This window comes from Anopheles coluzzii, chromosome 3, assembly GCF_943734685.1.
Source record: "Anopheles coluzzii chromosome 3, AcolN3, whole genome shotgun sequence".
Lineage (NCBI taxonomy): Eukaryota > Metazoa > Arthropoda > Insecta > Diptera > Culicidae > Anopheles > Anopheles coluzzii.
Window position 1 is genome coordinate 28770430 of NC_064671.1, and position 13889 is coordinate 28784318.

General features: G+C 42.4%; 2 protein-coding genes across 2 annotated transcripts; both read right to left on the reverse strand.

Moving 5' to 3' along the window:
- Positions 1-847: 847 nt before the first annotated feature.
- On the reverse strand, positions 848-3243 carry LOC120959324 (class E basic helix-loop-helix protein 23). Its single transcript, XM_040382620.2, has 4 exons — positions 2324-3243; positions 1802-2034; positions 1474-1734; positions 848-1400 (listed from the first exon to the last, which is right to left on the reverse strand). Exons 2-4 carry the CDS (start codon positions 2017-2019, stop codon positions 1178-1180), a joined length of 702 nt encoding a protein of 233 aa, XP_040238554.2. The 5' UTR covers positions 2020-2034; positions 2324-3243; the 3' UTR covers positions 848-1177.
- Positions 3244-6728: 3485 nt separating this feature from the next.
- Positions 6729-7673, reverse strand: LOC120954693 (chaoptin-like). Its single transcript, XM_040374843.2, has one exon. The coding sequence runs from the start codon at positions 7671-7673 to the stop codon at positions 6729-6731; it is 945 nt and encodes a 314-aa protein (XP_040230777.2).
- Between the last annotated feature and the right edge of the window lie 6216 nt (positions 7674-13889).

The window sequence follows — 13889 nt, forward strand, 5'->3', positions numbered from 1 at the left end:
GATTAAGCGAATCAAAACAGTAAACCAATGAAAGTGTAGTTTTTAGGAAAGATTCTTTGGTTGTATAATTTACTCTAGCCCGTTTGGAATTTTCAAAACACGAAAAACTAGTAATTATTCACTTTGAATGCTGCCGAATATAGGAAAACTAAGGAGGAAATGTTGATTTTTGACAGTTCAATGCTCCTGCCGAAACTTGAAATATTAACACACTTTTGAATTGGCTGAATATTCATATAAAACTTGATCAACACACTACCATGTGTATGTGGACATTTACTACGATATTTCTTCTATCAAATACGATAAATTTACGATAAATAATGCTATAACTTTAAAAAAAAATTGTGAGCCAGTCGGTGCCGTATGCTAAAACCGTCAGACTGTCACTTTGTTCAATGGCTGCCCCGTATATATGTCACATAAAAAAAAGCTGTCAAAATATTTTCTGACTCGTATTCGCGTTGCTGAAAATAGGAACAAACTGCCGAAAATAGGAGCAAAAACAACATTTTCACTATCACGAAAATTTCTAAAAAATGTCGTTGAAATGGCAAATAAAAAAAAAGCATAACTAGCATACCACACGACAGTTTATCTACCAAAATAACATAATTTTCATAAAAAATAATAAACATTGTAGATGCATGGGCAGTTTTTGTGAAACTGCTGAAAAAGCCTGCCGAAACCTGGTACAGTTATCCTACCACATCGAAATCAGTTTGGGAAATATTTAAATATGCAATTTTAGTCATTAAACCTTCAATGTTCGAATAGATTCAATTCAATTCAATATTTTGTTGAACATTTTTCACATTCAAAGTAGGATCCTTCACACCACAATACATCCATAATTCAATTCGTTTCATTGTTTATTTCACAAATTCTTAAACATAATGTTGGCAATCACACTACTTGCTTCCCTTAGTCACTACAAGGTACGCAGCTCTACACACAATACACAGATGTGAAGGATTTAAACTGAACACTACTACTCAGGTTAGGGAAAATCATAATGTAGGGAGCGACTAGAAAAAAAGTAGTTGAAAAGTGGTACAATCACACTACAGGGCATTGCAAAAACCTTAAAACTAGCACAGTTGTGCAAAAATGGTTACATTTTGTTGGCGCATTTTCACATGGACTAGATGGGATGGGAGAGGGCCGTACTGCCCTCTTAAGGGTTCTGACTAGGGGCAGGTGGTGGCGGCGGTGGCAGAGCCCCGGCCTGACCGGCCTGGGTGCTGGTCGTGGTGGAGGAGCTGCCGGAGGGCTGCTGGAGGGCGAGATCCTGATGGGGAGCCTGCAGCAGTTGCTGCAGCTTCAGGGCCGAAGGCATCGTGCGTAAGTCCACCGTTGGAATACTGGCACCGGCAGCACTCTGTATGTAGGCTAGCAGTCTAAAAACGAGATCCGATTCATTCAGAATGGTTATCAATTCATGTCCTGGGGAGTCTGTACTTTCTCTCATACCTTCTAAGCTCATCCAGTGCGTTTGCCTGCATGAGGATGTAGTTTTTCGCGAGCAGCAGCGTCGCAATCTTGGACAGCTTCCGCACCGAGGGCGAATGGGCGTACGGGATGACGCTGCGCAGCTCGTCCAGTGCGTCGTTCAGATCGTGCATCCGGCGGCGCTCCCGTGCATTAATGTTCAGCCGAACTGATTTGCCCTGGCGGTTCTTTTGCTTCCCGGCCGCGCCCGGCGGGACGGGCAGGTGGTGATGTGGCGGTGGGCTAAAAACATTTTAACATCGGTTTAGAAGCAATGTAGTGGAAATCAAACATTTGTTCGCTTGTCTACCTTTCCGCACTGCCCGAGGGACGATTCTCATCGGTGTGGGTGGCCGACGAGGCGTGCGGCTGGGCATAAAACCCCCCGAGCCCCACCGTACCGAGCGGAGTGCGGCGTCCCGGGACGCTTTGCGGTGGGCTCGGCGTAGGCTCCGGATGGTGTCCGTGGCCGGTGTGGGACGCCGGCGGACCAAGGTGAAAGTTGAAGGGGTTGTGCGGTGGATCCATTCGCGTGTGGGAAAACTGATGAAGCGAAAAACAAGTAAAACCAATGTAGGGTGTTAATTCCAAAGAAAACAAATCAAACATGCTTTCGTTGACAGTTGAAAGCTTTGGAGTGGAGTTTCAAGAAAGCTCCACTAGATGGCGCCACTGGTTGTACAGTCCTGGTACGCTTTTTTTGTGTCGCATATCCTTCCACGAGCGCATGGTTTGTTGATGCGGTTGGGGGTGGTGATGCACGTTTTGGGAGGCTGATATCGCCCAGCGAAGACGTCCTCATTAATTGAAAACAATATCTCGCTTTACTCACCTTCAGCACCGTGTGTATCAGCAACTACAGCAGCAAGTATGAAGGAGAATGAGGATTGATGCGTTTGGTTATTTGAGCCGTTGTTGTTCTGCGAAAATCGCCAACCAACGCAGAAGGATACGCATCAGCAGACGAGCGGTGACTCACTACGGATGGGCCACTTGACATCCAATCACCTCAAAACTATAACGACCAACCCCAATCCACACTAACATTCCATCCAATCGTGTGTTCTGCACCTCTTGCCGAACGTTCGTAACTAGTTTCTTCGAACACAAATCCAATTCCAAACCAATCCTTCTCACTTACAGTACGAAGAATCCTTCCCAACACGAAAACACACCACCACCCAGCACAAACAACGCAACCGAACTTGATAGCAAGAAATCTTCGCGCAACTGGACACGCAGCAGGCAACACACCACAACACCGCACCACAGTGCACCGCTCTGCGAAGCGTGTGTTTGTGATAATGACGGTGATGATGATGCTGCGGTTTCCGCTGGTTTGATGTTTCAGCACTAATTCCAGCTGATGGCCGTTTGATGGCGCTACTGTTGTCGTCCTGCTGCCAGTGCAGGGCATTTAAAACCGGGGAACCGACACAAAGCCAGCGCAAGGACGACGCTGCTGCTCGGTCGCGCACACACCACCATGGCAACGGCACGGTACGCACGAGAGCACCAATACACCGATACGCGAGTGGTAAGGGTTTTTTTCCTCTCTCTCTTTGGAATGGATAAAGGCGATATAAACACGGCTCTACGCACAAGTGGCAGAATTGTGAAGCGTTCGTTTGCCCGTTTTGCTCGGGTAAATGGATTGAAAAACGATCCACAAATCAATTAAATGTCTGTTTGTTGAAATTAATTAATCCGTTGCGCAAATAAACGCGCACACCCTTCGAAGAGGTCTGCTGAGAAATGGAGGATTTGAATGTGGTTCTTTTTTTTTATTGTCTTTTAGGTTGTTATCCTGGGCTAACTTTTCCATGCTTAACCATGCTAACAGACACACAACTACAGACACCTCCAAATGCTAGGGCTTTTGGATAAAATATTCAAACAAAAGCGTCGGCGGCAAACGATGGGGCCCAAAACCCCGGTGTAGTACAAGTGGCGCTCATGTAATATTTAACAGGGCGCTCTCTCTCCACACACACACACACACACACAGCATCCAAGACCGCCGAGCTGGCATGGTGACCGCAACCTGTCGGACGGAACTTTGCATCCCTCCCTGGTATGTTTTGCCATGGTCTCGGGCGAGTTTTTGTGGGTTTTTACACCCGCACGGTTCATTCGTTAAGTTTGGACCAAACGGAAGGAGAGTAATGGAAATGATTACGATGAAGTTTTTATTTTTATTTTAAAAAAATAATACCATGCTTAAGTGTGTGAATTGGGGAAGAAAACACTACTGCACAGAATACAAAAAAGGGCCGATAAAAATGTTACAAGAACCGTGCATAATCGGACAGATGTTTAATGACATTAGGGTAACGGCTCAAGAGGGACATTTTTCATACGAGCTGTTGTGCAGTGGGTATTGATCATGCAAACAAAAAATACCAACATGATATTTCGTTCAACCTTTATCCAAGTGAAAAATCCAGTTGGGAATTCAATCCAAATCAGAGTACCGTATGAGGCCAAGTTTGACACCCCTGAACCAAATCAAGCAGCGGATTGAATTGAAAAGTTACCAAAAATTACGGTTTTTAGTATTTTTATTTTCTATTTTTACTAATAATGAATTATCAGATCACAGGAATTTGGTAGAATAAAAAATATTTTTAAAAATAAAGCAATCTTTAGCTTTTTGGTTTGGTTTATGAGGAGAGATTATGCAGCTTATAGTATATTTTAAATTGGTTTTAAAGTTATGTTTATATCTTGTTTGGGCATAGCTGCTGGATTTAAATATTCATTTATTCAGTTATAGCGTGTTGAAGGTAATATTTGTATTTTTATTTATTAATTCATGATTTGAAACTGAAAATAATGTGCAAAAAATAGTCTAATGCAGTAAAAAAAATAGTGTTCGATTAAATATTCTTGTTCACAATACATACAAACTTCCTTCTTCACTCATATTCAAAATACATTAAATTCACGTCCATGTCCAGCAATAAATGGTCTTTCCCATTGCTTGCCATTGTGCTGAATTCAATTTCACCTCCAGTGGCAACGGTTCCGGTATGGTGCGTTCTGATCCAAATTTATCCCACGCGCGAATCACGCGCATAGTTTGCGTATAGCTGGCGCCCTATTATGGGCGCAAAACATTACGATCCCGATGGCAGCGGTGCAGAACCGTAAGCAGCAAAAGCAGTAGCAACAGCGGCAGCCTCCGCACAGCATTCGGTGGCATCGAGTTGCCAACGATGCGTCCCTGTGCCGTACAGGCGTACGCACACATAGCGTGTGTACGTTATGTACGCAACCCTCCTCGCAGCGAACGCACAAATCCATCCGGCAATGGTAGGCAACGCGTGCATACATACAGAGCCAGAGCAGCATACAATTAGCATTCAGCAACCCCTGTAGGGCACTCTGTCGTCTCTGTAACGTTTTGTGCCAAATAAATCCCACCCTTGCCATATAGGGAGAGGGTACTACAGTAAGCGCACCCCTCGGCCGTTGCCGAGTGTATCGCAAAAGAAAGCAGCCAGATGGTGTTGGAAGGGATGGAAGAGAGGGAAAGGCCTCTTAGGCATTAGTTTCACTCATCTGTGCAGTGCTTGGCGGTGATGCTGCACCGTTGCATCGATCCGAGAAAGGACGAACCAGTCCGGGAGGAATGTTGAAATGAAGTGAGTTGAATTTTCAATTCCCATTGCTACGCTCGATTATTACTGGCACTTTTCAATCGCTGTACTCTACGGTGCTCGAGTTGTTCGAGCAAAAAGCCATCTCTGGTGGACACTCTTTTCAGAGTGCTGTTTCCTTCAAGGAAACGTGTAAAAATGCAACAAGACTATTACGATCGGGTAGGCGAGGTTTAGCACAGGGTTATGGAAAACTGATTTTCCTTGCCCCCGTATCTTTGAGTGAAGAAGGACAAAAGAAAACACAACACGAAGTAAGACGTAATCTCTTCATCGGGTCAGACGGATAGCAGGGAAAGAGATTTGCTTTCGACCGAATTGTTCACAACTCCATCAAAACTACACCACCAACACAAACACACACACAGCGTAAAAGGGTAGCGGATCCTACAGCAAAAGGGACGACCTAAGGACAACCTCAAATAGAATCTTCTGGTTCATTTTCTGCGATACTATGCGAAGAAGTGCTCGGCTTTTATCGTTCTAACTATCGGACACTCTTATTTGATATTTGGAGTGTGCGTATGGAACTGTTCACAGTGTTGTTACAAAACACTACGAGCTCGTTTTACGGGATTTGAGACCAAGTTTTAATACTACCCACCTTCCCCATCCTGCTGTCCCACTGCTTCTTACCCGACCGAGCAAAACACGAAACAAGGGATGGTAATAATATTTATTTCTTGTTAAACAGCTTTGCACCAGCTGCAGCTCAGCGGTAGTTTCTTCCCTCTCCGGGGTTTAAGTTTCGTACGCCGTAAGGACTTAATTAGCGTCTTGCACACACACCTACACACTCACATCGCACTCATTTATGATCGCCAATAATCGTAAACAATGTCAGGCGGTGGCATTTAAACTCAACGATGGCAATTAGTTGCGATTTGGGGCGACCGTTTGCGACAGGTTGAGGTAGCTGAGAACTACCGACGCGGAACGGGGGTTACTAAGCGATGGGGCAAGAATCTCGGATCGGATCGATAATGAGGGTGGAGAAATTTGCAAATTAAACCGTTTGTATGAAACATTGCAATTGCAAGGAAGCCCGAACAAGAAATTAATAAATAATGAATATCTGTTGAGCTAGTGATTATGTGGTGTTTCTTGAAACACTGTACTTCACTGACTACTAATCCATACTGCCGTCGAGCAGTTTGTTGTAGAAGTTTTGAAGAGCTCAAATAATGAGAATAAATTATATTTATCTATGCTACTGGATTCATAAAATATCAAAGGCTTTTTGCTTGTTCAAACATTTTATTTCATTTGTTGAACACCAATTTTTCATTATTTCCCCCAGCTCGGATCAGCAATTAAAAAGAGATAAAAGAATTTCCCCAAACAACGGTGGCATTTTTGCTGCAAATTATAGGAATATACACCTTTGGTGCCTAAATGTATGCTACAAATGGCAGAGATAACACATTTGACTATTTTGTAATGCGGATTGCATACGTTTTTACCCAAAGCGCCTGATGAAACAAACCTCTTTTAGACAATTTTGCAATACTTTCGAGCAATTTGCGCCTGACTGTCGGAGCGGCGGATGCACTAATGCTGCACTGATAAATAGAGTCAAACAACTGTCACATGAATAGTGTCATTTAATCCGTCCGGTATGGTAACAACCTCGATCGGATTTCCGTACAGAACCAGCTGCTTAAGCAGCGATGGATATTGGGCTTGGTCGGGCGGTATTGCGGTGATACGATTAAACGATAAATCTATCGATGCAAGCTTGGGCAGCTGTTGTAAATCTTCCCACCGAACGTATCCGATTCGGTTGTGGTTCAGATCGATGTGCGCTAAGCTAGCGAATCGCTCCAAACATGCCGGCACTTGACGAAGGTAATTATGTGCCAGTGTAATGCCCTGCAATTGCTGCGTGTCATTCCACTGGCACGCGTCCAGCTGCTTAAGGCGGTTGTGATTCAACATAAGACCGGTAAGGGCCGGAATGTTTAGCGTACCGGTGAGCGATTCGAGCTTATTGTGCGTCAACACAAGCTGCGTCAGTTCGGCGAACGGTGCAAACCCGTTCAGATTGAGGGTTCTCAGCGAGTTGTAGCTCAGGTTTATAACGTTCAAGCCCGTGGTGACGTTCGTACTGCCTTCCCCGTGTACGACTTGCAAGTTGCTCTTTACTAGCTTCAGTGTTGCTAAACCTCTCAGCGGATAAAACCAACTCAGATCAATACTCGCGATCTTTGTGTACTCGAGCAGTATGTGCTGGATGGCTGGCAGCGTTAGAAGCGTGGCTGGAATGTTCGTTATGGGACTGTTCCTAATGGTCACACTTTTTATGGCCCTATTTTTCTCGAAGTGAATGTTTCGCACGCCAGTTTTGTACATGATCAGTGTCTCTATGGTACATGTGGCCGGTATGATAACGATACCGAGCTTGGGCGAACTGTCGACTGATAGGCTGTTGACAAACTGTACCCCTGTGCTACACAATTTCGCATCCAGCAATACGTTCTGCAGGTTCACAATTTGTATTACTTGTGTGCCGTTTGGCATATGGTTCAGAAAGAAATATCCTTCCTCTGATGGGTTCCACTCCTCTATGGTGCATCGCCTGTCAGGCTCATTGCAACAAAATTTCAATCCTTGCACGCTTACGCGTAGAAGAATAACAGTCACGACGGTGCTGAAGTAGGGAGAAAGAAGGTTTTTAGTAAACAAACGAACTTCATTCTGAAGTGATAGGATTTTTTCTTCTATTACCACAATCGGTTGGTGAAAAATAACATTATTTTACAGCACTATGTTAAACTCGGCACACGTGCTGTACGTATGTTACCTATGGAATGGTATGTTATGATGCAGTACAACAGGCATTTGTAATCTGGATACACATTAAGATGGTACGAAAAAATCGTTTACAATTTTAGTCTACAATAGTAATAAGGTCATTATCGCAAATTACCTTACACATTTTCACTTAGCCAAAGCGTACGAAGGGATGCTCCATAACTTACGTAACATAACGTATCTGCATGTTTCACCCGGCCGTTGGTTCAATAATTGTTTGGGCATACACTCTCCCCGCGAATCTCTTTTTTATTTATGTTTTTTTGAAGGTCTGTGAAAAACTATGTAGTATACGTTTATTTTTTATTTTTCGAGTTGTAGGGGAAGATAGGTAAAGACGGACACGTTAAGGGAAATGGTAAAAATCTTGGGATATATAAGTGCAACGACCATGAAAATGTGCATACATTATCTTACACTCATGTTTTATCAGAAAATGTGTTAAAACTTTTAAGTTTCCATCGATTTTTGCGTTTTTTTCATGAATGAAAAACATGTTTTTTTTCGTGCGGTTTTTAAATGTTTGGGTTTTAAACTTGATATGGGAAAGATGGACACCATGAAGGGTAAGATGGACACCTGTAGAAAACGTTAGAAAGTGAAGAGTTTTACAGTATTTTAACAAATTCTATCGCTTTCCGCGTCCTGGTACGTTTATAAACCAATTCTTGGCCTATTGCAACGGCGATTCATTCAGCCATGAATTTAGGAATTGTAAACGGCGCTTGTAATATATCGTAGAATGCAGGATCTAAAGCATTGTTGAAATATCCCGCTCTTACAGCTGACGTTGCTCCAGCTTACAGAACAACTGCCTAGAACTTCCTTTAAGGAAATTACTCCGCGAAAAGACCATGACCCCAGTATTTTTTGAGGGACTTGTTAATAGTTTAATCCATTTTCCATGTCCATAATCCATGTCGAAATTCAACATTAGATATTTGTAATCCCACAGCATTTCTCATTTATTCGTGAACGATGTCGTATCAATGCCTTATCTTTTTATTGCTTAAAGTTGTCCAAGTCGTGACAAGATATTGGTTTTCTTAAAGCGCCTCTTCAGCGTCGAGCGAGTAATAGCATATCGAATGGCTACTATTTTGACCGTTGTTTCATTTCTCGTTAATTTCAATACTTTATCTAGTTGCTGATTGGTGTATAGCTTCGAAATACCTTTATTTAAGGTATTTGAAGAAATCTATTCATTACCAATTGATATAAGAAGTAAAATAAATCAATAAATTCGGTGTCCATCTTTCCCTACAGCAAAGTGTCCGTCTTTCCCGCTTTGGTGTCAGGATGTTTAAACCACCAGAAAACAATATTTTGCATTGGTTTCATTCTCGTTCTTTCGCCAGTTTTTTCATTAATGATCACGACAACTCATTAATGAAATAAATCTTCCGGAAATATAAACAATACAAGTTGTAGAGCTTAAGATCCGTAGTAGTCATATTAGATCCACAAGGGTGCACACGATTAAAAATTTATTTTGTTCATGGATTTAACCATTTTTTCATATATTATGTAAAAAATGTTCTCAAACATGTTGTTGAACTTTAAGTCAGGATACTGCATTGTTGATTTTTTCGAAAATTACCATTTTGATGCATTTATGAGAAGTGTCCATCTTACCCGCAGTGTCCGTCTTTACCTACCTTCCCCTATTAATAGATGAATTCCGTAATGTTGGATTCTGACCTATTGTGTGCAAATATAATCATTTTCTTCTTCATTTTTCTTACACATGAAGTAATTATTCTTTTATCGTATTTTAAATAACCGTTTGTAAGCAGATTTCAACCATTCTTAACCAATTAATGTTGATTGAGTTACACAAAACCAAACATATGTGAGCTAACCGCTAAACTCGATTGTGAGTAAAATAATCATCTTAAATATTTAAATCATTGCTATTGTACACTTATTTTGTAATAGAAGTCATGTAAACGAATTTTACAATTGTTTTATTTTTTCACTCACGTGAAAAATCACAGCTGACAACTGCGTTTGCAGGCGTGTTTATATGTGTTTAGTCTTTTTTCATCGAGGTTAGCTGTTGCGATTCAGATTGCGCCGAATGTTTCATTCATTTAAAGACTGCTTAATGGAATTTAAACGTATGTAAACCCACTAGCCTGGGTTTCATGCATATTATTTTTTGCAAATCCAACAAATAGCTCCACTCTCTTTGATCTATTAGCGTGACGTCATTTAGGGATGGTCCCTAACATTCATTAAACCCTTAGTTTTGGTTTGCGTTTTGTGTAGTGACATTCAGCAAACTGCATGATGTATGAGGTGAATTTGTTAAGAAGTGAAAATAAATGCTTGAAAATAGTGTTTTTAGCTTCCACAAAAAATAAGCATAGCCGTTGGTTTTTTAAAAATAAAAACGAATAATGAAAAAAATATTCATTCAGTTTCTGACCGAATGAAACCACTATCAAATTAACGGGCAGAACGTAGATCTATTAGTAGCCTTGAAATGAGGTAGAAGAATAATATGGCGGTGGTAATTCTCTGTTTGTCGTTAAATTTATACTCTTCATATTTTTAATTAAATCAATTTTTTGTCATCTATCTGTATCCTTTAATTGTATCGAATTATAAAGCAGAAAATATAGATTGAATTTTAAACACACATCCCAAGTATACCGTATCATGGTTAAGGTTCCGTTTTATCCTCCCGATCCACGGCAAGTAGTAATATCGGAAGCACCAATTGTACCACCAAAAACAGGAGACGAATAATCAACAATACCACCCTTTTCTTTCCCCCTTTCCGTGAGAGGGCAAGCGAGAAATTGCCAACCCGGCCAACGACGGCGCAAGGAATAAATTAAATTTATTTCAATTCATCGGAACTGCAGCGCATCGGCGGTTTTTTTTTGTGCCTGCACGCGTTAGCCCCTCGGCTGTTCCGGGTTTCACGGTGTGCCCCCGCTGTGTCCGTCAGTCCCATCCCATCACCCGCCTCATGTCACGAGCAAGGATCAGGCCCTTGTGCTCGTTGCTGCAGAACCAACAACATGCCTCCACTCCATCCCATGGCACACCAAACATGGCTGAAAACTCATTTAAATTCAATCGAGAAATTTTTAATTTGCTTATTATTAGCATTTCTTACAATTTTCATTTTCCACCCGTGGGCAGCAACTCTGCCCCCGACGTGTCTGTCCAATTTCCCCACCCCGGGCGGTGGCTGGGTTTTGATGTGGCTACGGCAGGCAGGCCGGTCAAACTACTCCGCAGTGAGCGGTGAGTCGTGAGCCCTGGGGGCGAAAAGAAGGAAAAAAGGACCAGGCAACACGCGCTCTCTCTCTCTCTCTCTCTCTCTCTCTCTCTCTCTCTCTGTGGTGGTTGTCCAGCGCGATCGACTGAAGAGGGTTTGGGATTTTTTTCTCTCTTATTTTTAGATTTTTTCATTTATTTCACTTTTATTCCCACTTGAAGTACGATAGCACGGTGCGTAGAAAGGGGTGAACTACATCATTTTTACTCCTAGCCAGCCGGGCTGCCGGTGCAAAAGTTTCTTCACCTAGCGCTCATCACTCTTGTACCGCACCTTCTCCCGGCGGGGAGCTTTTTCTTTTTGTATGCTTTCCTCTCCTTTCTGTGTGTAATTTTGCTTCTACAAAACTTTGCACGCTTTATGCTCGGAGGATTTCCATCCAACATCGATTTGGCTGTAAAAACTAAGGGTTGCGCTTCCCTTTGCCTCCCTTGCTTAGAGAAAGTTGCCCGAGTTTTGCCCCACTGCCGTGGGAAGAAAGTGTTGAGCAACCGTGCAGTGCCAGTTACGGAAGTTTACTGCCACGAAAACCCCCCGGCAACTATGGTAGCAAACTGGGCTGCGAGTCTGGAGTTTCTGGACGGTGACGACGGGAAGGGCTTGAAGTTGAAGCGCTGCTTCATGTCAAATGTCGCCCGGAAATGGAAGAAATTAATTTAGATAAGTTTCAGGGTGTGTGTGTTGGTTTGCGGTTGTACAAACTGCTGCAGTAAGCGCGAACTTTGGAGTTTGAGGTTTTTCCGTACGGCGGAATAGCTGAACGCGCAGGGCTGAATGGGAGAAAAGGTGTAAGGATGGTGTTTGTTATGCTGATGCTGGAATGAAAATTAAATTCATACGTCTTTGGGAGAGACCAACATGTAAAAAATAACTCATTCAGTTCGGTTGTTTATTTTTCGCCGGAATGATTGATGATGCTTTGAAGCAAGAACGAGTAGGAAATTACAGTACAAATTACAAATATGATGCAAAAGATGAACAGGAAGTAGTCTAAACATGGAATGAAATTTGCTCATAGCACAATTAAGCTCAATTATCCATTTATTCGTGGCTCTAACTTGATTAGATTGATTAACCACTCAATCAATCAATCAAATGCATACTTTTAGGCGTTTTTTCTACACTTAGGCTCGGTAGTAGATAAAAGCGCCTAAAATTATGCAATTGATGCAATTCCACTTAATTTATTCCTGCATGCTCGTTTTAATCCATCTTTAAACCTTATTTGATACGTTTGCCAGGTGTTTGCGTTACATCGATCAATCTTTAAGTAAGAATATACGAATTCACACAGAATTACTCATTCATATCCATTTCTAATGCACATTTTGTTACGGTTTTGAAACAAAACACCGCTACTCAAATTTCAGAACCGTATTGAAGTGTGAGTACAATTCAACGTTGTAATTAATGAGTAAGATGACGATGGAGACGACACAATGTCGTACGGCGATGGACTGGCATCGGGAATTTCTTCCAATTTATAAATTATTTATGAGCCTATCATTCACACCTAAGAGCTTAAAGCATTAAACTAGTGTTTAACTCCTGCAGGCAAACACAAAACCTCTCCAGTAACCTGCCAGCCCCTGCATGAAACAATCTCCTTCCGCGAGTTCTACAGTTAAATGAAGCTGTGCTTAAAAAACACATATTAAAGCCACGCCAGTATTGCGTATCGAGTTCGTGCACCATATGGTGTGCATTCGTGCCCTCGGGGTGGGATTTAACCACCGAGGACGAGGACCATTTGTCATCGAGATGCGGGTGAGCTGCCGCTCTGCTGTATTTGAATACCGGCTGTGCATCTTGCATCAAGGGGAGGATGAAACAGGGACGTGTGCTTGCAAGGGGTAAAACCAAGAGAGAAACTACCATTACGAGAAAGAGAGATAGCGTGATCGAGTACGAATCGGCCACTGCAGAGTGATCATTATCGTCCGATATCCGAGATGCGCCGTTTTTCCCTTCCCGATGGCTTCATGGGCGTAAGCATTAAAGCTGGTTGTTTGTTTGCTAAAGCCTCGCCTCCCGCACCGGAACCGTGCAGTAAAGTAAAGTTTTATTTATCAAGGCCCTTCGATTCAATTGCATTTCCTGCTGTGCAAATGTGTACCTGTATCTCGGGCTCGGCGTAGAATTCAACCGTGATGGGAATTATTGATCGGAGTTTGGAAACACACAACGCATTCTGAACAAAGGCACAAGGGACTGGATGCTCTACTGGAGCTGTAATAATTTTCCAAACCGAGCTTATCTACGCCCTTTTAACTGTGATGCAATGGGAAGCAAACTGTCCGTTTCAATGCGACGGGTAAGAGATTCTTTCGAATTAAATATGACATAAAAGATAACCCTGGTTTGCAATGGAGCACACTCTGAAACAGTCGCTCATGCTGAAGCTTGTTTCCCAAAACGGATAGTTCAAGTTCCATCCATTTGCATGATTATTTTTGCGTTGCCAAGTGAATTTAGCACAAATGAGTTCCCTTTCATCCTTTGTCGCTACGAAAATTCCCATAGCTGAACGGGTTCAAGCCCATAAGAACACCTTCCGGCAGGTTACGTTCACACCGTAGCCGTACTACCGGTTGTTGTCGGTTGTCGGTAAATTGTATATGCATCCA